General features: G+C 34.4%; 1 protein-coding gene across 1 annotated transcript in view; it reads left to right on the top strand.

Annotated features, from left to right (window-relative positions):
* The window catches only part of MAN1A2 (mannosidase alpha class 1A member 2), a 153632-nt gene that overhangs the window by 55860 nt on the left and 75568 nt on the right, over nucleotides 1-22204 (top strand). Inside the window, exons 4-5 of the mRNA XM_043459678.1 lie at nucleotides 8635-8753; nucleotides 14335-14415. Coding sequence (XP_043315613.1) covers nucleotides 8635-8753; nucleotides 14335-14415 — 200 coding nt within the window. The remainder of the gene's footprint in view (nucleotides 1-8634; nucleotides 8754-14334; nucleotides 14416-22204) is intronic.

Raw genomic sequence — 22204 nt, 5'->3', positions numbered from 1 at the left:
GAATATTGTTTGTTTTTACAGTGCTTTTTTGAATGTGCCTTTTATCTTCCAGGTATTCTTTTGTTATTTCTTAACTTGCTAATTATTTCTAATACTTTGTTGGGGATTTTGCATTTATATTTAGGGAAGGATATTGTTTTGTATTTTTATTGTACTGTCTTTGTCTTGTTTTGGTATCAGTGTAATAAACTGAGTTTGGAAGTTTTCTCTGCTCTTCGTTTTTCTGTACTGTTGATTTGGTATTCTTTCTTAAGTTTTTGATATAATTTGCCAGTGAAACCATCTGCATGTGGAGCTTTTTTTCTGGGAGACTTTCAACTACAACTTCTACAATTTCAGTTTCTCTTTCACATCGCTATAAGGGCCATTTAATATCTGTTTCACCTTTGGTTAGTTTTGGTAATTGACGGTTTTGAGGAATTGGTCTGTTTCATCTAAGCCATTGATTTTATGTGCATAGAGTTGTTTGGAGTAATATTATCTTTTTGATATCTATGGCAGCTGTAGTTATAATCCCCTTTTATTCCTAATATTGGTAACTTATGGGTTTTTTTTTTTTTTTCCTTTGTCAGTCTTGCTAAAAGTTTTATCAATTTCACTGATGTTTTCAAAGAAGCAGCTTTCGGTTTCACTGATTTTCTTATGTTTCCTGTATGTTTTAGTTTTCTTTGATGTCTGCTCTCTGTTATTTCTACTCTTCTGTGTGATTTGGGTTGCTTTTGTTCTCGCTTTTCTAGTTTCTTGAACTAGGAGCCTAGATTATAGATTTGAGATCTCTTTTCCAGTGTAAGCATTTAGTGCCAAGTAGTTTTCTGCTAAGTGCTGCTTTAGCTGCATCTGAAAGATTTTGATATATTGTGTTTTCATTTTTACTCAATTCAGTATGTTTAAAAACTTAGCTTAAGTTGTTTAATTTCTAAATGCTTAGAGATTATTCTTTTGTCTTTCTGTTATTGATTTCTAATTTAATTCCATCATGGTCAAAGAATGGACTTCCCAAATGGCACAGTGGTAAAGAATTCCCCTGCCAATGCAGGAGACACAGGCTCAATCCCTGGCTCAAGAAGATCCTCAGGAGAGGGAAATGGCAACCCACCCCTGTATTCTTGCTGGGAAAATTCCATGGACAGAGGAGCCTGGCAGGCTACAGTCCATGGGGTTGCAAAATGTCAGAAGTGACTGAGAGTCTGAGCACACGCATACTCATGGTCAGAGAATATACTTTGTGTGGTTACAATTCTTTAAGTCTTAAATTATTTACGATTTACTTTTTGACTCAGAATATGGCCTGTCTTGGTGAATGTTCCATTTATGCTTGAATAGAATGTGTATTATATATAGTGACTGTTACTGGGTGTAGAATGTTCTATTAATGTCAGTTGGATCTCATTGGTTTATGGGTTTGTTCAGGCTTCTGTCCTTGCTGATTTTCTGTCTATAGTTTTATCAATTACTAGGTGAGGGGTGTTGAAGTTCCCAACTCTATATTGGATTTCTTTCTTGTTCCTTTCAGTTCTGTCAGCTTTTACTTTATATATTTTGAAGTGCTCTTGTTAGGTATTTACACCTAATATATATATCTCCTTGGTGCCACCACCAAATCTCTATTACCAAAACCAGACAATGCTATTACAATAAAAGGAACCTTATAAACCATTGTTCCTTATGGTTCCTTTATGAACCATGTTCATAAACATGGTTCCTTTATGAAAATGGACATAAAAATCTTTGACCAGATTAGATTTATTTTAGTAAATCTTACTCAGCAATATGTAAAAAGAATAACACCTCATGACCAAGTGGGGTTTATCCTAGGAATGCATGGTTGGTTTAACCTTTGGAACTTAGTCAATATAATTGAAGATATTAAGAAACTAAAAGAGGAAAATTATATGATCTTCTCAGTGGGTATTGAAAAAGCATTTAACAACACTCAACATCCATCCATAATAAAAGCTCTCAGCAAACTTGAACTAGAGGGGAACTTTCTTAGCCTGATAAAAAGCATTAAAATACACCTACCCTCGCTCCCCTGACACATACCCAAAAGCAAACAAATAGAAAAAGAATCCCCACATACTTAATGTTGAGAGACTAGACTGTGAACTAGGCAAAGATGTCTCTGCTCTCCAGCTTCTATGTAACATTATGCAAGGAGCCCTGGCCAGTGCCCTAAAGTAAGAAAAAGACAGAAAAGTACAAAGGTTATAAATGAAGAAGTACAACTGTCTTTACTTGTAGTCAGTATGATTGCTCATGAAGAAAATACTAGGGAATCTGTCAAACAATAACAACAAAATACTAGAATGAAAACAAATTTAGTAGTGAGGCCACTGGATACAAGTTCAATATACAAAGTAAATTATATTTCTAGATACTAGCAGTACACAGTTATAAATAAAAATAATATCATTTGCAGTAGCATAAAAACATGAAATACATGTGGATGAATTTAACATACTATGCGCACAATCTATACACTGAAAACTGTGATTATTGAGAGAAATTGAAAAGAACTTAAATGAGAGACATGTCGTGTTTATGAGTTGGAATACTCAATATTGTTGAGATGTCAGTTCTCTTGAAATCCGTCTTTAGATTTAAAGGAATCCAAGTAAAAATGACCTCTCCATAAAAATTGATAGGCTGATTCTAAAATCTGTATGAAAACTCAAAGCATGTACAATAATCAGAATAGTTTTTAAAAACAACAAAGTTGAAGGATTTATGCTGCTTGATTCTAGATTTACTGTGGATTTAGTAATGAGGACAGTATGGTTTTTAGTGTAAAGTTAGACATTGAAATCACTAGAAAAGAATAGAAATAGAGCTACACATACATTTTTAATTGATTTTCAACAAAGATGCTTTCAATAGGAAAGTGTTTCTAATAAGTGGTGTTGGGTCAGTTATATACTCCTACAGAAAAAAACAGAAACATTGACTCTTCAACACTGTACAAAAATGAACTTGCAATGGATCATAAATCTGAACATAAAAACTAAAAATATAAAATTTCCAGTAAAAAACATTTGAGAAAATCTTTGTGACTTTGAGGTGAGCTAAGAGTTTTAAGAATACAAAAGGAGTAAACCATTAAAGAAAAAAATTGATGAATTGGACTTAATGAAAATTAAAAATTAAAAATCTCTGCTCTCCAAAAGACATTAAGGAAATGAAAACGCAAGCCCCAGAATTGGAGAAAATATTTGTGGTACATGTATAAGCATGTATTCAGAATATAGAAATAATACTTCAAAGAAGATAGATGAATGGTCAGTAAGCACATCAGTCATCAGGGAAATTAAAATTCAAACTATAATGCAAAATCCTATTATTCATACCCACTAGAATGAGTTCAGTTAAGGCCAACAACGTGTCAAGCATTGAGAAAGGATGGTAGGACGACCAGTGCGTCCGTGCTCACTTTAGCTGTGTCCCACTCTTTGCGTCCCCGTGGACTGTATCTTGCCAGGGTTCTCTGTCCCTGGGACTCTCCAGGCAAGAATACTGGAGTGGGTTGCCCTGCCCTTCTCCAGGGGGTCTTCCTGACCCAGTGATCGAACCCGAATCTCCTGTGTCTCCTGCATTGCAGGCAAATTCTTTACCCACTGAGCCACTAGACTTTTTACATTGCTTTGGGAGTATATAATGGTACATTCTGGAGAGCAGTTTGTCAGTCTCTCATAAAATTGAACATAAACTCACTATACCTGCTAGCAAGTCCATACCTAAATATTTCCATGATGTTCACAAATGAGATCAGCCAATAGTTTTATTTTTCTTACTGTTATATTTTTGCATCAGTGGTATGCAGAATTCATAAGTTTTTGTCCCCCTATGTTGCTATCAAGATTTATGTAGTATTTGTCATCCTTAAAATTAAAGTAGAGTTTATTCTATGAAACTTCTACAGTACAGATCTTGTATTGTGGGTAGCTCTTTGAAAATTTCTCAATTTATTTCTTGGTCTGTGTTTAGATTTTTCTGTTTCTTTTTTCATAAGTCAAAATAATGTTCATTTGCTTAGAAAATTGTCAGTTCCACTCATTTTCAAATTTATTTGGAAGATACAACTAAATTTTTTTTTAAGTTTTCTTAATTTCTTTTATATCTGTCTCTTGTAGCATTCTCAGTTCCTTTTTTTGTGTTTATATATTCCCATTTGTTGTTCAGTTGCCAAGCCGTGTCTGGCTCTTGGAGACCCCATGGACTGCAGCACTCCAGGCTTCCCTGTCCTTCACTATCTCCCAGAGTATGCTCAGACTCACTTCCATTGAGTCAGTGAAGCCATCCAACCATCTCATCCTCTGTGGACCCCTTCTCCTCATGCCCTCATCATGGTCTTTTTCCAGTGAGTCAGCTCTTCACATCAGGTGGCCAAAGTATTGGAGCTTCAGTATCAATCCTTCCAGTGAATATTTGTAGTTGATTTCCTTTAGGATTGACTGGTCTGATCTCCTTGAGAGATCAGAGAGTCCAAAGGACTCTCAAGAGTCTTCTCCAGCATCACTGTTCGAAAGCATCAATTCTTACGTGCTCAGCCTTCTTTATGGTCTAACTTTCACATCCATACATGATTACTGGAAAAACCGTAGCTTTGGCTATATGGACTTCTGTCAGCAAAGTGATGTTTCTGCTTTTTAATATGTTATCTAGGTTTGTCATAGCTTGTCTTCCAAGGAGCAAGCATCTTTTAATTTCATGGCTATAATCATCATCTGCAGAGATTTTGGAGCCCAAGAAAATAAAATCTGCTGCTGTTTCTACTGTTTTCTCCATCTGTTTGCCATGAAGTGAGGGGACTGGATGCCATACTCTTCGTTTTTTGAATGTTGAGTTTTAAGCCAGCCTTTTCACTTTGCTCTTTCACCTTCATCAAGAGACTTTTTAGTTCCTCTTCACTTTCTGCCATTAGAGTGGTATCATCTGTGTATCTGAGGTCTTTGATATTTCTACTGGCAATATTGATTCCAGCTTGTGCTTCCTCTGTCTCAACATTTTGCATGATGTACTTTGCATATAAGTTAAATAAGCAGGCTGGCAATATACAGCCTTCATGTACTCCTTTTCCACTTTTGAATGACTACTTGAAAAAAATCAGTTATAAATTTATTGTATAGTTCTTTTCATAGAATTATCTCTTGAATTCATTATTCTGATAGTTCTTTATTACTAATCCATTTACTTCTGCCTTTAGCTTTTCTGATTCTTCTACGTTGTTGCTCAAGTTTATCATTCTTTTTCTTACTTTGTTAGTAGAACAGAATGCAGTTGTTTTCATTTGTTCTTATTAAATAGTACAAAATTTTCAAGTTATGAGTTTTCCTCAGAACTGGTTGATTCCTGTGTTCTCATAATAAATCTTTATTTATGTTTTATATCTTCTGTAGTGTCATACTTTAATTTTTATTTGACCCACGAGTAGTTTTAGACCCTTTAATTTTTTCCAATTGAAATCTTCAGTTATCTAGGTAAACAGTCATAGTGACAGCCAGTAATTTCAATTTTGCCTTTCACTTTTTTGTGCTGCTTAGCCTGTGGCACAAACCTCTCCTTGTGTAATCAACCAAAATCAGTACAGGTATGTGGGTCAGGCCTTTTTCCGTTTCAGAATAGTCAACACCTTAGAGGAACATGTGCTTAAAGGACTAAATAAATAACTAGAGAACTGAGCATAGCTACCTATAAAAATTGAAATAAGAACAAAAACAGGGACTCCTAAGGATTTAAAATATGCCTGATTTATATTGTGGACAAAATACTAAAATAAATAGAGATGCATATTTGATTCAAGTGATTATGCAAGTTAGTCCGTTCAGTTGCTCAGTTGTGTCCGACTCTTTGTGACCCCATGGACCGCAACACGCCAGGCTTCCCTGTCCATCACCAACTCCTGAGCTTGCTCAAACTCATGTCCATCAAGTCAGTGATGTCATCCAACCATCTCATCCTCTGTCATCCCCTTCTCCTCCTGCCTTCAATCTTTCCCAGCATCAGGGTCTTTTCCAATGAGTCAGTTCTACGCATCAGGTAGCCAAAGATTGTACAAGAGATAGTGATATATGGGTGATTAAATGGCTTGATAACATTTTTGTTATCTTAATAGGAAGCTGAGGAGCAAAAAAGAAATGGAAAGTATGTAATAACCCAGAACAAATGTTATAGTTGATATCAACATGAAGGGAACTGAGTGGGGAGAAGACCAAGGAATTTATCAAGAGTGTGGTGGAGTACTCATTTTGTTAGTAGAAAGGTATCCTTCTTGGTAAGTTGAAGAAATAATTAGGAGCACATGCACAAGGTGTGATGTAAGTTAAAAACAAGCATTATAAGAACAAATCTGTATAGCTTTAAACCATTATAAGAAAACACTTGGAGAAAAAAGTATGAAATTAAGAAAGAAAGTAAAGGGCTTCCCTGGTAGTCCACTGGCTACCAGGAGTTTGAGCTTCTACTACAGAGGACATGGGTTCGATTCCTGTTTAGAGAAGTTCCACATGCAGTGCAGTGTGGCCAAAATAAATAAATAGAAGGAATATTAAATGGAATATTAAATGACCCTAAATAGGCTTCAGTGGTAAAGAATCTGCCTGAGCCTCATGGCTCAGTGTTAAAGAATCTGCCTGCCAACGAAGGAGATGCGAATTTGATCTTTGGGTCTGGAAGATCCTCTGGAGAAGGAAATAGCAACCCATTCTAGTATTCATGCCTGGGAAATCCCATGAATAGACAAGCCTGGCAGGCTACATTCCACAGGGTTGCAAAAGAGTTAAGACATGATGAGTGATTAAACAACAACAACAACAACAATGAACCCAAGTAGTATCATACAGATTCCTAAAATATCACCAGGGTAACTTGTTGGTAAGACAAAGTGAAAGTTGCTCAGTCGTGTCGATTCTTTGTGATCCCATGAATTATACAGTCCTTGGAATTCTCTAGGCCAGAATACTGGAGTGGGTAGCCTTTCCCTTCTGCAGGGGATCTTCCCAACTCAGGGATTGAACCCAGGTCTCCTGCATTACAGGCGGATTCTTTACCAGCTGAGCCACAAGGGAAGCCCAAGGATGCTGGAGTGGGTAGCCTATCCCTTCTCCAGCAGATCTTCCTGACCCAGGAATCAAACTGGAGTCTCCTGCATTGCAAGTGGATTCTTTACCAACTGAACTATCAGAGAAGCCCTAGCTGAGGATAATGTTTACAATGGTAAGGGAGATCACTCCCTCAGCAGAACCTTAGTAGCCTGTTAGACAGAGAAGGATGAAGTTCAGATATATATTGAGATTTTAAGTCTTGCTTAGTAAGGGCCTTTCAATTGGTGGATTATGGTTGATTATATCTTGGTTATGATTGGGAAAGGATCATCATGTAATGCGCTTACCTGGTGGCTCAGTGGGAAAGAATCCACCTGATAATTCAGGATATGTGAGTTCGATCCCTGGGAGATCCCCTGGGGATGGAAATGGCAATCCACCTCAGTATTTCTTGCCTGGGAAACTCCATGGACAGAGGAGCCTGGCAGGCTACCATTCATAGGATTGCAAAAGAGTCAGACATGACTTAGCAACTAAACAACAACAACATGATCAGAGAATTTAAAGGCAAGAGGATTAGAGTTTTGGAGTGTTAGCCATCATTATCTGTTAAAGAGTTGATGGATCTTTGAAGAAGTTCCTGGAATGAACAGTAAACTTATTTTGCAACTTCTGTCTTTCTGAGTATGTTTCCTATAAGAATAAACTCATTGATGATGACAGTGTAATAATAAAGTTATGTTAATATAGGCAGTAAGCTGTGTGGATGATTTTCATTCTCAGAAGGTAGAAATAATAATTTCATTCCTAGGGCTAGGGAGAACCTAGTTGCTCCCTGTTATTTGTTCTTTTACTGTGCTGCTAGATTTGTCTTACTAGTATCTTATTCAAGGTTTTTGCAGTTATATTGATTAGTAAGGTGGGCCTGTTCTGTTTTCTTGTGTGTCCAGTATCTGGTTTTAGTATCAGTTAGGCTAGTTTTGTTGAATTAATTCCTCCCTCCCTGAAACATTTTCTTTAAGATCAAGATAATCTCTTTTTGAAGATAGTCAGACCTTAGTACTTTGATTTTCTCTACTCACATTTTATGACTTCCTTCTTTTAAAACATGTTCTGCTTTTTGATTGTTAAGGATTATTATACTTTATATTCCCACTACAGTTATTTAGCCTTATTATACTTTTATTATTATTTTAAGTATATTTTTTGCCCTTTCTATGAATTTGGACCAAAAGAGCCTTGTTCATGGTTGTCCTATGACTTAGCTTACCATCTTGAACCACCCTTCCCATTTCTTAAATTAATCCTTTTTTTGGATCTATCTCAGTTAAATAGATCTCATTTTCTGAACCAGGAAGAAAATTAAGAAGAATTATAGTTTTAGTTTTCCTTTCTCTTCCTATTAGTTATCAATGTGTCTCTTTAGAAAAATGTTTTAAACAATGTATATTGTCTATTTAATGGAAAAGTAGATGATGTTGGATATTTTTTTAATCCCTATATTCCTACTTTGGTTTACTTTCTATATATATGAAAAATGAAAATAAGTCTTGTATGAAGGGCATCTTTTTAATGACATTTTTCTCTCTAAATATAGGAACTTCACAAATGGGTGCTACTATAGTAGATGCTTTGGATACCCTTTATATCATGGGACTTCATGATGAATTCCGAGATGGGCAAAAATGGATTGAAAACAACCTTGATTTCAGTGTGGTGAGTATGCAGTTCATAATTTATTCAGTTGACTATAAAGAAAAACAGTCTCTAACAATAGTTTTGAGTGTTATACTGAATTTAAGGAAATCCCAAGTCTCCCTTCTTCTTTTGCAGTTGTCAGTTGTTTAGTTTTTGCATAAAATAGACACCTTTTCTCACCATTTTCCTTTTACTTTTCTTACTCTTATCATTTAAGGTACTGTGTTGAGTGTGTTAAAGCAAGAGTTGGGGGGAAAAGCACATTGAACTGAAAATATAGAAAAATCATAAGTTAACTTTAAAATAAATATTTTATTGTTTTTTAAAGATACAGTGATTTGGCACAGTTTTTTTTAACATCTTTTAAAAATTTTATTTTTTAAATTGAAGTATAGTTGAATCGTGTTGTGAATATGGCACAGTTTTGATGAGTCTTCATAGGCATGTGCTCATCATCCCAGAATTTTGGCATAGTTGTTAAGTGGTACTGCTTAGGTTTGAAGCCCAGCACAGCTACATTTTAGTACTCCCTGGGAAATCTACCTGTAAGTAAGTGCTACTTTCTAAACCTGTCATAAAATTGCTGTCCTCTTGCAGTATTGTGAGGATTATTTGAGATAATCTGGTACATATTCAGTGTTCAGTGAATGATAGCAGTTATTTTCATTGCTACCAGTCTTCACCTAAAAGATGTGTGGGCTATTTTGTCATATTCATTATTATCTTTCATGATATTTGTCCTTGCTGTTCCTTCTGACTGTAGTGAGAAACCACTCCTTTATGTGTTTTTCTCTTTGGCAAACTCTGTATCATTCAAATTATTATTTAAATCTGTAATTATTTCTTTTCTGATACCTTTCCTGATGCTAATTAGACAAAAACTGATTACTTTCTTTTGTATTATTTTAGCATTTTGAGCATATATCACAACAGTTTTTATTATCAGGTTTAGGTTTGGCTGTGCATAACAGAAAATCTAGCATGAAATAGCTTAAGCAAGAGAGAGAATTTATTTCTGTTTCCTGGAAATCAAGTGCAGAGATAAGCAGTTTAGGACTGATTTGGGTAGCTCCTCAGTGATCTAGGATCCTTTGTCTTACTGCTCTGTCAACTGCGGTATAAAGCTTCATCTTCATAGATGATTCCTCAAGATAAGGTGGATAAGTGCCCATGGCAGAAAGGAGGAAGGAACAAGTAGAGAAAAGATATGTGATTGTTCAGAAGTTGGTTACCCCATTTTTGCTTGTATATTAGTGAGTGAATCTTGCTCATGTGGCCACATCTTATTGTAAACGGGGTTGAGAATTGTAGTCCATCTACCCCTCCCACACCACCCCTTCTTCCCACCCCATATAGTTATATAGCCCTTAGAGATTATGCTTTTCGTATCTTCTTTAAGAAATCCTTACTTCATGGTCATGAAGATATATTCCAGTGTTTAATTCTAAACTTCTGCATTTGGGTCTTTAGTTCTTATATAATTAAATTTGTAGGTAGACTATGATAGGCAATTATCAGTTGATCAACAAATAGTTGAGTCTGTTTATTAATATTTCCCTGCTATTTGTACATGCCACATTAGTCATGTATTAGTTATAGTCTGTTGTTTTCTACTGGCTCTTCTCTTTATCCCTACATCAATATTTTAGCAGTCTAAATATTTATTGTACCCTTAGCTACAATATTTTTATAAGACAACTTGTTATCTATATTTGAATCTTGCTATTATTGATGTTATTCTACTAGGAGATTATCTTAGCAGTTCTCAGTTCTTTGTTCTTTTAAGCTCTGGAAAACCCTGTTGAAATTTTGATGAGGATTGCATTCAGTTTATAGATTAATTTGGAGAGAATTGGCATTTGTGAATCTCCGACATTCCTGTTTGTTAACATGGCAGTTTTATTATGCCTGATAATTTGTTGGTATATTGTGTCAGTTGGCTCAATCAAGAACCAAAACTGTGCAATTTTTTAATTGAGAGGATTTATTGTTTAGAATTGTTGACAAGTAATGGGGCACTGAAAAGGCAAAGTAGAACATTACTGTATTACAAGAGGTAGTATTAATAACTGCAGTAAACAGCTGCCGCGCCTGGAACTCTGAGAACAGTCAGAAGAGGCTGAGACCAATAACATTGAGTAGCTTGGGGCTCTGATATTGAGAATTTAGGAGTTCTTAAATGGATCCTCTTGGAGCTAGGGCTCAGACATCTGAAGAGGGGGTACCTAGCTAGAGCTTGGTATCTCAAAAGGGCATAAAGAGGCCAACTTGGGGAATGTGTCTGTGACAGGGGAACTGGAACCTGGAAGCAAATGCAAGGGTGAAGAACCATGGCTGGTTTGACAGTGTCAGAAGCCAGAAGTAAGTTAGAAGGAATAAGTTCCTTTTCCTTCCTTCATCTTTGTATTATCTTTGTAGCACTTCTTGTCATTGGCAGGGCCTCTTGGGGAGCCCGTGGGCAAATGAGAAATGCATTTGAAGAGTTCTGGTTTCTGTATACCAAAGTAGAATGTTAAAGGATGGATTTGAAGCTGAGGAAAAAATAGCTTAATAATCAGCACAGTTATTTTTCATTCTTTTACTTTTAGCCTTTCTGTGTCATTTGTTTTAGCTGTATGTTTTACATATGATGTGTACTTAGATTTTGTTATTTTTATCCAGTCTTGGAATCTTTTAACTGTTAAATTTGAAATATTTACACTTAGTATGGTAACATATTTTTGGAGTTGGATCTTCCATCATTATTTTGCTACCTATATTATTATTGTGCTTCTCATTTGCCTTTACTTTCTCTCTTTCTTACTTTATATTAAATTACTTCATGTCTGTTGTTTCCTCTATTACTTTTTAGTTTGTATCTCTTTTTACCTCTACTAGTTTGATTATATACTTTACATTTCTGTTTATTTCGGGGTTACTCTTGAAATTCTAATAGGTATACTTACCAAAGTTTAAAATCAATCAGTTTCTCTTTCTTCTGAAAAATATAAAGATCTTTTAATTTAGCTCATTTCCCTCTTGTCTTATGTGTAATTGTTGTCTAGTTGGTCCCAGCTTGCATTTAAAGTAATGAATAGAAAAATTAGGTAATGAATAGAAAAATTAAGCAATGAATAGAAAAATAAACATATTTATTGAGTGCTTTCTCTGTGACAGACACTGTTCTGGATCTATGGATACAGGAATGAACAAAACAGAGTTTTATCTCTAGTTTATATTTTAGTTATAGGAGAAAAATAGTAAATGCATATTAAAATTGTATATAACATATCAGGTAGTGGTAAGTTCTTACTCTTAAAGAAGAGTAAATAAATAGGATTGGTGAGTAAATTGGTGAGTAAATAGGAGTAAGCAGTGGTGAGAAGTTGCTGTTTTATATCTGATGACTATTGAAGGTAATAACATTTCTGAGAAGACACCCAAGGGAAGTCATGTGGATATGAGAGAGCCAAGCTTTCTCCTAATAGATATTATAGCTGAGTATAAAATTAGAGGTTGATGATTATTTTCTCTTAACCTTTTAAAGATACAGTCTCATTGTCTTTCTAATATGCTGTTGAAAAGTATGCTGTCAGTCTAATTTTTAAAAGGTAATCTTTTCCCCCCTTGTTAATATTTTCTTTCTTTGCTTTATTTTTCTGTAGTTTCTTTACCATTCTCTATTTAGATTATTCCATAAAGGACACATAATATTCTTTAGTCTAAGGACTTTTGTTTTCAGCACTTTAGGAAGGTTCTCTCTTTACTCCTGTAAATAATGTTTCTTCCTCATCCGCTCTGTTCTGTCCTCTAGACTTTCTCTTCTGTCTCTTGTGAGGAAAGGTTTGAATTTTATAAAGAATTATGCCATATTAAGATGATGGTAAGTGTTAATTGGGGAAATAGTACAGAATAAAGAATATTAGTGATGAGGGATTACTTCACTATTTTATATTGTGTGGTCAGAAAAACTTTCTAAGTGAAATTTGCTCATAGAGATGTGCAAGTAGTGTAAAGACTGACACAGAAGTGAATTTGACAATTCTCAAATGGCAGGTAGACCCATTTGGTGTAATCATAAAGTGAATCACAGGGATATTTGTTAGGAGATAATGTCAGAGAGGTTGTGGGGAATCTGATTATGTTGGGTCTAATAAGTCATTTTACCCTGAGTGTAACCAGAAACCATTGTAAAAGTTTGCACAGAGTGGTAATCTATGCTGACTTAAGATTGAAAAGTTATATTATGCTCTAGCTATGTGGTACTGAACAAATAGAGTACTGGGAAGGATGAAGTCAGGGAAACTGGTTAGAAGGTATTATTCTTCTAGCGAGTGACAGAGGCCCTCTCTCCCTCTTTCGCTTCCTCTCTATATTTAGTGAATGTCTACTATATATTCTGCAGTATGCTTTATATTGGGAATATATGAAGTAATATAAATACTTTGCTTTTGAGGATGGAATAACAGTTTATGTTATTAAAATAATTATATTGTGAAAGTTCTGTATTAGAGAATTATGCTTGTGTTAGCAAATGATGTCTTCTGCCTGTGAATATTGGAAAGACTTCAGGGTAATATATATTTCCTTTTAATTTTTATTTAAAAGTTAATTAGAAATATTATTTTTCTATTAGTCACTTTTGTATATTCTGTGGATTCTTTGGTCATGTTCTTCGCCACTTCTTTACTTTTCTTTCCATGCATTAGAATCTTTCTCAGCAATATCTTTATCCATATCTAAATACAAACCTGTAGACTATATGTGGTAAGTTATTCTATATTTGTGGCAGATATCCTTCCATTTGTTTCTTGCCTTTTAATTTTGTTCATGATTTTTTTGTTATAGGTAATTTTCATTATGGGGAAATTCATGTCTTTCTGTCATTATTTGTTATCAGTGCAATTGATTATATACTTACAAAGTACCTGCTTTCTCAAGGGAGTACAGATATATTGTACTGTACACATTTTCTCCTACTTTTTTTGGTACTTCTGTGTCTACTTCTAAATTATTTTGATTTCATTTTGATAAATATGTGTATATCATATATAAGAGTCAAATCAATTTCTCATCTAGGAGTCAGTTTTTCAACATTGTTAATTGAAAAAATCTATCATCTTGTCATTACTTTTTGGTACCTCCTTTAACATTGATTAAGTTATACATACTAGAAAAGTATTTAAAATTCATGAGAAGAGATAGAAGTAAAAATGGACATACAGTTTACTGAATATATATTATAGTGTAGTGAATATAGCATAGAACAGAAAGGGACCAGTAGATTGAGCACTATTTCAAAATTTAAGAAATGGAGGCTTTCATGAGGGAGAATAGTCCACAGCATCAAATATCTTGCTAATTTCATAATCATATGTAAGGCACATGAAAATGGCCCATTGGTTATGGCAACCAGGAAGCTGTGCTGATAGCAGTAGAGGAGTTTCAGTAGCATTAACAAATGGGAGGTGAGATTTCAGTTGCATGAGAAATGAAGATGTAGAAAGTGGAAAAAAATATTCTCCCCAGTGTGTTTGTGAGAAACATATGAAGTATTGAAGATATTTTGAAACCTTTACAGCTTTGTGTATATGTGAGCATTTTCAATATGTTTTCACAGAATTCAGAAGTGTCTGTGTTTGAAGTCAACATTCGATTTATTGGAGGCTTGCTTGCAGCGTATTACCTTTCAGGAGAGGAGGTGAGCAAAATCAAGTAATAAATTGTTTGGGGAAAAAGGTTGTGAATGAAATTTAGTAAAATGAAATATTTCCCTAGCATCTTTTTAAATTGTCTAATATTGAACTAATCTACAGGTTTGCTGAAATAACTAGATCTTCAGATAGAGCTCTGTTCCTTGGGGATAATGATTTTTTCATTTTGAGAATATCAGTAAGACAAATTTATCACACATCCTAACATTACATACGCTGTGTCTCCTCTGTAGGAGTAATCCTCTAGAATTTGCCGTTTCAGTTAATTACATGTTTGAAACAAAAGGAGAAAATGAATTAATAAGATTAGAATTAAGGAATGAATCAGTAAGAATGAATGTGGATCCTCCTAAGTCCAAAAATTTTGTTAAAAGTGCCTATTTGGAAATTGAACACAATTTATTGCTGTAAATTAAAAAAATAAAACAGCAACAACTCTAAATTCTCCTTTTTGGAAGTCTTGGACTGAAATTTGGTTGGTTTGAAATAGAGACCATTATTTATATTTTTAAGTACTCCTTGTTAAAGGTGTACTTACTTGTTGAGTATGTTTCAAGTACTCCTTGTTAAAGGTGATTTTTGGAAATGATGGTTCTGTACTTTGAGAAATTCTGACCCAGCTTTTAGAGTTTAGAGTTTCTCAAAGTACAGAACCATCATTTCCAAAAATCACCTTTAACAAAGAGTGCTTGAAACATCCTTAACAAGTACACCACCTCACTTTTATCAATAAAATCATAGTAAGTTAATAGGATTTTTTTGTCAGACTTATTGAAGTGTTACTTACACAGTAAAATTCACTCACTTTAGTGTATACTTTCATGAATTTTGACAGTGCGTACAATCTAGTAAGCACAAGTAAGATATAGAGGAATTTATCATCCCATAAAATTCCCTTTTATCATTACCACCAGCCTCTGGTAACAATTGATAGGTTTTCCATTCTTACAGAGGGGAGTACTGGCTACTTTCTGTAGTACAGTGCATTTGAGATTTATTTATGTATTTAGTAGGTTTTTTTTTTTTTAACTGCTGTATATAGTATTGCATTGTGTGACTCTAAGGTAGTTATCCATTCACCAGTGGATTTGTTTTAGTTTTGGAGGTTATGAATAAAGCCACTATAAATATTTGCATTTTAGGTTTCTGTAGGATCATAAATTTTTATGTCTCTTGGGTAAATATCTAGACGTGGGATTGCTGGATCAAATGGTTAGTAAACTTTGGAAGAACTCACCAGACTCTTTTTCCAACAATTGTCTTCTATCATGACTCGTATTTGCTATTGAGAGTTTCTTTATTATTTTTAGCTATAGGTGTGTAGTAGTATCTCATTGTGGTCTTATTTTTCTTCTCTCTAATGACAAAGCATGTTGAGCACCTTTTCATGTTTTGTCATTCATATATCTTTTTTAATTGTTCTGTCTTTAGCCATTAAATTTTGTTTGTTTTCTTATTTTTGGATGTTGAGAGTTTTTTTTGTATATTGTGGACTTAGGACTTTATAACCTGTGTGTTTTCAAGTATTTTCTCTCTGTGGCTTTTCTGTGACTTAACAGTATCTTTTGAAGAACTGAAGTTGTCATATCTTGAATTAGTCCAGTTTATCAGTTTTATCTTTTATGGTTCATGTATTTGATATTTTGTTTAAGAAATGTTTGCCTAATCCAAGGTCACAGAAATTATCTCTTAATTTTCTTCTAAATGTGTTATGGTTTTACTTTATTATACTTTTAAATCTATAGTTCATTTTGAGTTAAATTTTACATGCTGTGAGGTAGAGATTGGGATTCATCTCTTTCCATATAGATATACAAAAATTTTAGCACCATTGCTAGAATTTGAAAATCCAACCATTGTTGAAAAGACTGGTCATTCTCTATTTAATTGATTTTGTACCTTTTTCGAAACTAATTGACCGTATATGAAATCTATTGACCAAGTGTGGGTGTACTTCTAGACTCTGTTCTGTTGATCTGTATGTCTGTCCTTTTGCTGTTACCATTCTGTGTTCATAATTATGGATTTATAGAATTGAAATCATGGTCTTTATGGTCTCATAATTAGGTTGCATGAATCCTACAACTTTGTTCCTTTTCAGAATTATTTTGGCTATTCTAGTTTTATTTTCTATATAAACTTTAGAATCAGGCTCCTGACTGCCACAAAATAATCTTACTGGAATTTTGGTTGGGATTATATTGAGTCTGTCGGTAAGTTTAAGGAAAATTGATATCTTCCAGTGCATGAACATAACATATTTCTACATTTATTTAGTTCTTTAATTTTGTTTGTTGGTATTCCTAGATTTTACAGATCTTATATATATTTTGATGGGTTTATAATTCGTTTCTTGATGCTATTAAAAGTGGTACTGCATTTTTAAATTTTAATTACTGTTTGTCCAATGTCAGTGTATATAAATACAATTGATTTAAAACAGCTTTTAATAAAAGCTTAAGTTTGCAGCTGGCTCAGGACATTTTTTTCTTCTCTGAATAACTTTTCTGATGCTATCATTTTTTTTAAAAAGTGGTAAAATGTACATAATGTAATAGAATAGCATTCACATTGTTGTGCACTGTGCAGTTGATTTTTACATTGACCTTGTGGCCTGAGATTACCCTATATTAGCTAGTTAATTTTAGTCACTTTTAAATGGATTTTAATAGGTTCTTTGGGGCTTCCCTGGTGGCTCAGCAGTAAAGAATCTGATTGCCATTGCAGGAGACATGGGTTTGCTCCCTAGGTAAGTGGCAACCCACTCCAGTATTCTTGCCTGGGAAATCCCATGGACAGAGGAGCCTAGTGGGCTACATGTAGTCCATGGGGTCGAAAAGAGGTGGACACAACTTAGTGATCTTTTCCTTCCTTCCTTTCAATAGATTCTTTGGGAATTTCTTTTTAAAGAATCATGTCATCAGGGAACAGAGGTGTTTTATTTCTCTATCTAGAGAACTGTTTTATTTGTATAGTTCTTTTATTTTTTCTTTTTCTTACCTAGAACCTACACTAAATACAAAGTTAAATGGGAGTGATGAGAGTGTATTCCTTGTCTGGTTCCTGATATGAGGGGAAGAGCATTTAGTTTTTCACCATTAAGCATAATGGGTTTTTTGGTAGATGCCCTTCATCATCTTGAAGAAATTCCCTGCCATTCCTTTTTGCTGAGATTTTAAAACTCATGAATAGGTATTGAATGTTGTCAAATGTTTTTGGTGTTTAATTAGATGATTATATGATGTTTCTTCTTTATTTGTTGATAATGTGAATTATACTAGTTGATTTTTGAAATCACCTTGCATTTTGTGGAAGAAATCCCACTTGGTCATGCTGTATTATCTTCTTTAAATATTGCTGGAATTGATTTGATAATGCATTGTTGAGAATTTTTTGCATGTATGTTCATATGAGATATTGATCTGTAGTTTAAATATCTATATGTATGTATGTGTTTGGTATAAGAGTAATGCTGATGATGTAAAATGAGTTTAGAAGTGTTTCTTTCTACTGGAGAAGTTTGTGTATTGTTGTTTAGTCTCTCAGTTGTGTCTGACTCTGTGATCCCATGGACTGTAGCCCACCAGGCTCCTTTGTCCAGGGGATTTCCCAGGCGAGGATACTAGAGGGGGTTTCCATTTCCTGCTCCAGTGTTTGGTAGAACTTCCCAGTGAAACCAGGTGAGGTTGGAGTTTTTTGTTTTTTTCCCACTAAGTTTTACAATGTATGTATTCAGTTTCTTTGGTAGATACAGTACTATTCAGGTTTTTTCTTCTTAGGTGGCTTTTGTAAGCTTGTGTGGCTCTTGTTGTTTATTTCAGGGAATGTGTTTCCTCTAAATTGTGGACATAATGTTGTTGTAATACTTTGTTATTATCCTTTTCATATCTGTAGGGTCTTTAGTAATGTTCCCTGTTTCATTGTCTCTTTGGTTGTCAGTCTGGCTACAAAGTGTATTATTATTTCAGGCTTCCCTGGTGGCTCAGGTGGTAAAGCGTCTGCCTGCAATGCAGGAGACCTGGGTTCAATCCCTGGGTCGGGAAGATCCCCTGGAGAAGGGAATGGCAACCCACTCCAGTATTCTGGCCTGGAGAATCCCATGGACAGAGGAGCCTAGTGGGCTCCAGTCTATGGGGTTTTCATCTTCTCTTTGGCTGTCAGTCTGGCTACAAGTGTATTAATATTATTATTTCAGAGAATTAGTTTTTGTTTCATTGATTTTTCTCTACTTTTGTGTGTTCAATTTTATTAATTTTGCTTTTATCTTTATTTCTGCTTTCTTTGGGGTTAAGTTGCACCTTTTTCCCTATTTTTCCCCCCACAGTTTCTTATGGTTGAAGCTTGTTAGATCATTAGTATGACACCTTTTCTTATTTTATTTGTTTCTATCTTTTTACTGAAGTAGTGTTCACTTACAGTATTCTGTTAGTTTCAGATGTACACATAGTAATACAATATTTTTATAGCATATACGTCATCAAAGTTATTTTAAGGTATTGACTATATTCCCTGTGCTGTACATTACATCCTTGTAACTTAATTTTTTCCTAGTAGTCTATAAGCATTAATAATCAAAGATTTGCTTCTCAGCCTTGCTTTAGTTGCATCCTATGAATTTTGATATGTTTTTGTTTTCCTTTTATTCAAAATATTTTCTCATTTCTCTTCCTTTTTATTGCTGAGTTATTTAGAAGTATACTGTTAAATTTCCAGGTATTTGAGAATTTACCACATATCTTTGTTACTTATTTCTAGTTTGCTTAATGGGCAATGAATAGAGGAAAAAATCTGTTGTTTGTCAAAGCTTGTTTCATGAGCTTTCATATTTCATGAGCTTTTTTCCTATTTACAGAATATGGTCTATCAAAAAAATGTGTGCCTGAAAAGATGTTTATTCTGCTGTGTGGTTGGGTTAAAACTTCAGTTAGGTCAAACTGGATAATTATGTTGCTCAGAACTCCTGTAAATATACTAATTTTCTGTTTACTTGTTCTGTCAAATACTAAGTTTTGGAGTCTTGAAGTCTCTGACTAAAATTATGGATTTGTTTGTTTCTCATTTCAGTCCTGTCAGTTTTTACTTTATGTATTTTGGAGATCTGTTCTTAAGTGTGTACATATTTAGGATTGTTATGTCTCCTTAGTAAATCTGGTTTTTTTATTATTTTAAAGTTTTTCTCTTTATCCCTGTTCATATTCTCTCTTATCTTTAGTTTGTCTGATTCTGTTATAGTTACTCTTTCTTTCAGGTAGTGTCATATGGTCTATCTTCTAACCTATGTGGTCTACTTTTGAGCGTGTTGGAGGCATTTTTCATCACTATTTTATCTTGATTTTTAAAATTATTATTTCTGATATTTCGTTTGACCTTTACAGTTTTCATTACTCTGCTGAAATTCCTCACTGTCTTTATGCATGTTTTCCACCTTATCTACTAGGTCTTTTAACATAGTAATTATAGTCATTTAAAATTCTTTATGATTATTTCAACCTCTTTGAGTCTGGATTGTCAGTTGCTTTGTCTCTAGAAAGTGGATTAACTTTTCTTGCTTTCTTTAGTGTTTAATAATATTTTGTTTAATACAAAATACCATGTATGGATGGGATGGTAAAGACTGAGTTTAATAACATTTGTGCCGGAATAGCATGTCTGTGTTGCTAGTGCTAGGAGCTGAGTAAGTTTAGTCGAAGTTGAAACAGGTTTGGACTTTCATTGCTAAGATTACCTGCAGTGTATCACTGGCTTCAAATTCCTCTCACACTACCTTGTAATTACAGTGAGCCTGTTTTGCAGGCAAGTCTTTCTTGATGCCCTTGCTCTACCCTCTACTTCAGGTGTTCGCTGCATGCCTGTGCCTCAGAGAGGGTCTGCCTCTACAGCCTGTCCCTCTCCCAGCCATGAACCGCTGTTACTTGCTACTCCATTCTTCCTAGTCTTTACCAGGTTAAACATTATATGATGTCATTGAGATAGAGCATTTTTTTCTTATTTCATGCTTGTCTGACTATGTAGAGGAAATAGGAAATTTTTTGTGTGTGGTTGACTAATTTTTATACCAAAAGGCATATGATTCAAAATTAATTATGAACGACTTATGTAAAAGAAACCTCGGCCTCTGTTTCATTAGGCTGTTTATCTGAAGGTTGAAACAAAGTGTTGAAGTTTTGGTTGCTCTTGTCACAGGAGAACACTAAAATGCTGAAAAAGTATGCAATGTTACCAGTATTTCCACTTTTGTAGTTTTAATACCTCAGACTTCAGGAGGAAACACTGTGAGCTGTGGGTTTGAGTCTCTACTCTGCCTCCCTTTCATATTGGTTATTTGTCAAGCTGTTTCCCTCCTGTAATTTAAGTTTTGTTGTCTATAAAAGAATGAAAGAGTTCACCTGAGATTTGTTGTGGGGATTAAATTATTCAAAAGTGCCTAGCAATATTATCTGATACTACTTTATTTTTCCTCCTCCTTGGATTTTTTCCTGTACGGTAAATATACTGTTTGGGAAATCCTTTTACTTAATTGAAAATAGATTGTTGTTGTTTAGTCACTAAGTCTTGTCCAGCTTAGTGAGAAAATTATTTCACTTAATTGAAAATAGATTGTTAGTGTTTAGTCACTACGTCGTGTCTGATTCTCTGTAACTCCATGGGCTGCAGCCTACCAGACTTCTCTGTCCATGGAGTTCCCATGCAAGAATACAAGAGTGGATTGCCATTTTCTTCTTTAGGGAATATTGCTGACCCAGGGAGGAATCGAACCCGTGTTTCCTGCATCGCAGGCAGATTCTTTACTGCTGAGCTACCATAGAAGCTCCTTGAAAACAGATGAAAGTGAAAGTGAAGCTGCTCAGTTGTGTCTGATTCTTTGCAACCCCATGGACTGTAGCCTACCAGGCTCCTCTGTCCATGGGATTTTCCAGGCAAGAGTACTGCAGTGGGTTGCCATTTCCTTCTCCAGAGGATCTTCCCGACCCAGGGACCGAACCTCGGTCTCCCACATTGTAGGCAGACTCTTTACTGTCTGAGCGACCAGGGAAGTCTGATATCTGAAAACAGATATCATAAGTTAATTTCTTTGAATGGAGTTTACTGTCCATAAAAGTAAGAACATGTTTTACTTTTCTTTCTCATAAAATCAGATTTTACTGACCATTTTACTTTTCTACTTCATCATTTTACATTGAAAGCTCTGATCCATGTCTGTTCCAGGAAACAAACAATAAATCCTTGAGATCTGTTAATAATAAATAAAATATTGAATATAAGATTATTCTAATACTAGATAGATAATAAATCCCTATATCTCACATAAGACAGAAAATTAGCTATAATTTATAACATGCCAAAGTAACTTTATTATATTTAGGAAGAGTGTAACTAGAATAAAGAACATTTTGCATACATTCTATTAATATGTTCTTGTATGGTGAGCCAAATGAGGGTTATATGCTGTCCTAACAAAGTGTTCCTCTGTCCTATGATTTATTAATATTATAAATGTGAAGCTTTATCATTTTATTTTCTCAGAACAAGACTATTTATTTTAAATATTCACAAGTTAAAAAATCTTGATGATTTATTATGTTTACTTGATGCTAGCCTCAAATATATGACATTTCTTTAACAGTATTGTCTCTTCTCATTTTTTAATGGTTATCAAAGTGGTATCCTTTCCTGAGTAAGATAATAATGTAATTTATGTGGATAACAACGTCTGAAATCTGTCAGATAAAATAGAGAAATGGTTATGTAAAGTTTAAGACATGTTTCACAGAATAT

Source organism: Cervus canadensis, chromosome 2 (genome assembly GCF_019320065.1).
Source record: "Cervus canadensis isolate Bull #8, Minnesota chromosome 2, ASM1932006v1, whole genome shotgun sequence".
Classification (NCBI taxonomy): domain Eukaryota; kingdom Metazoa; phylum Chordata; class Mammalia; order Artiodactyla; family Cervidae; genus Cervus; species Cervus canadensis.
Note: the sequence above shows the minus strand (reverse complement) of the source record. Positions and strands in the feature narration are given on the sequence as shown.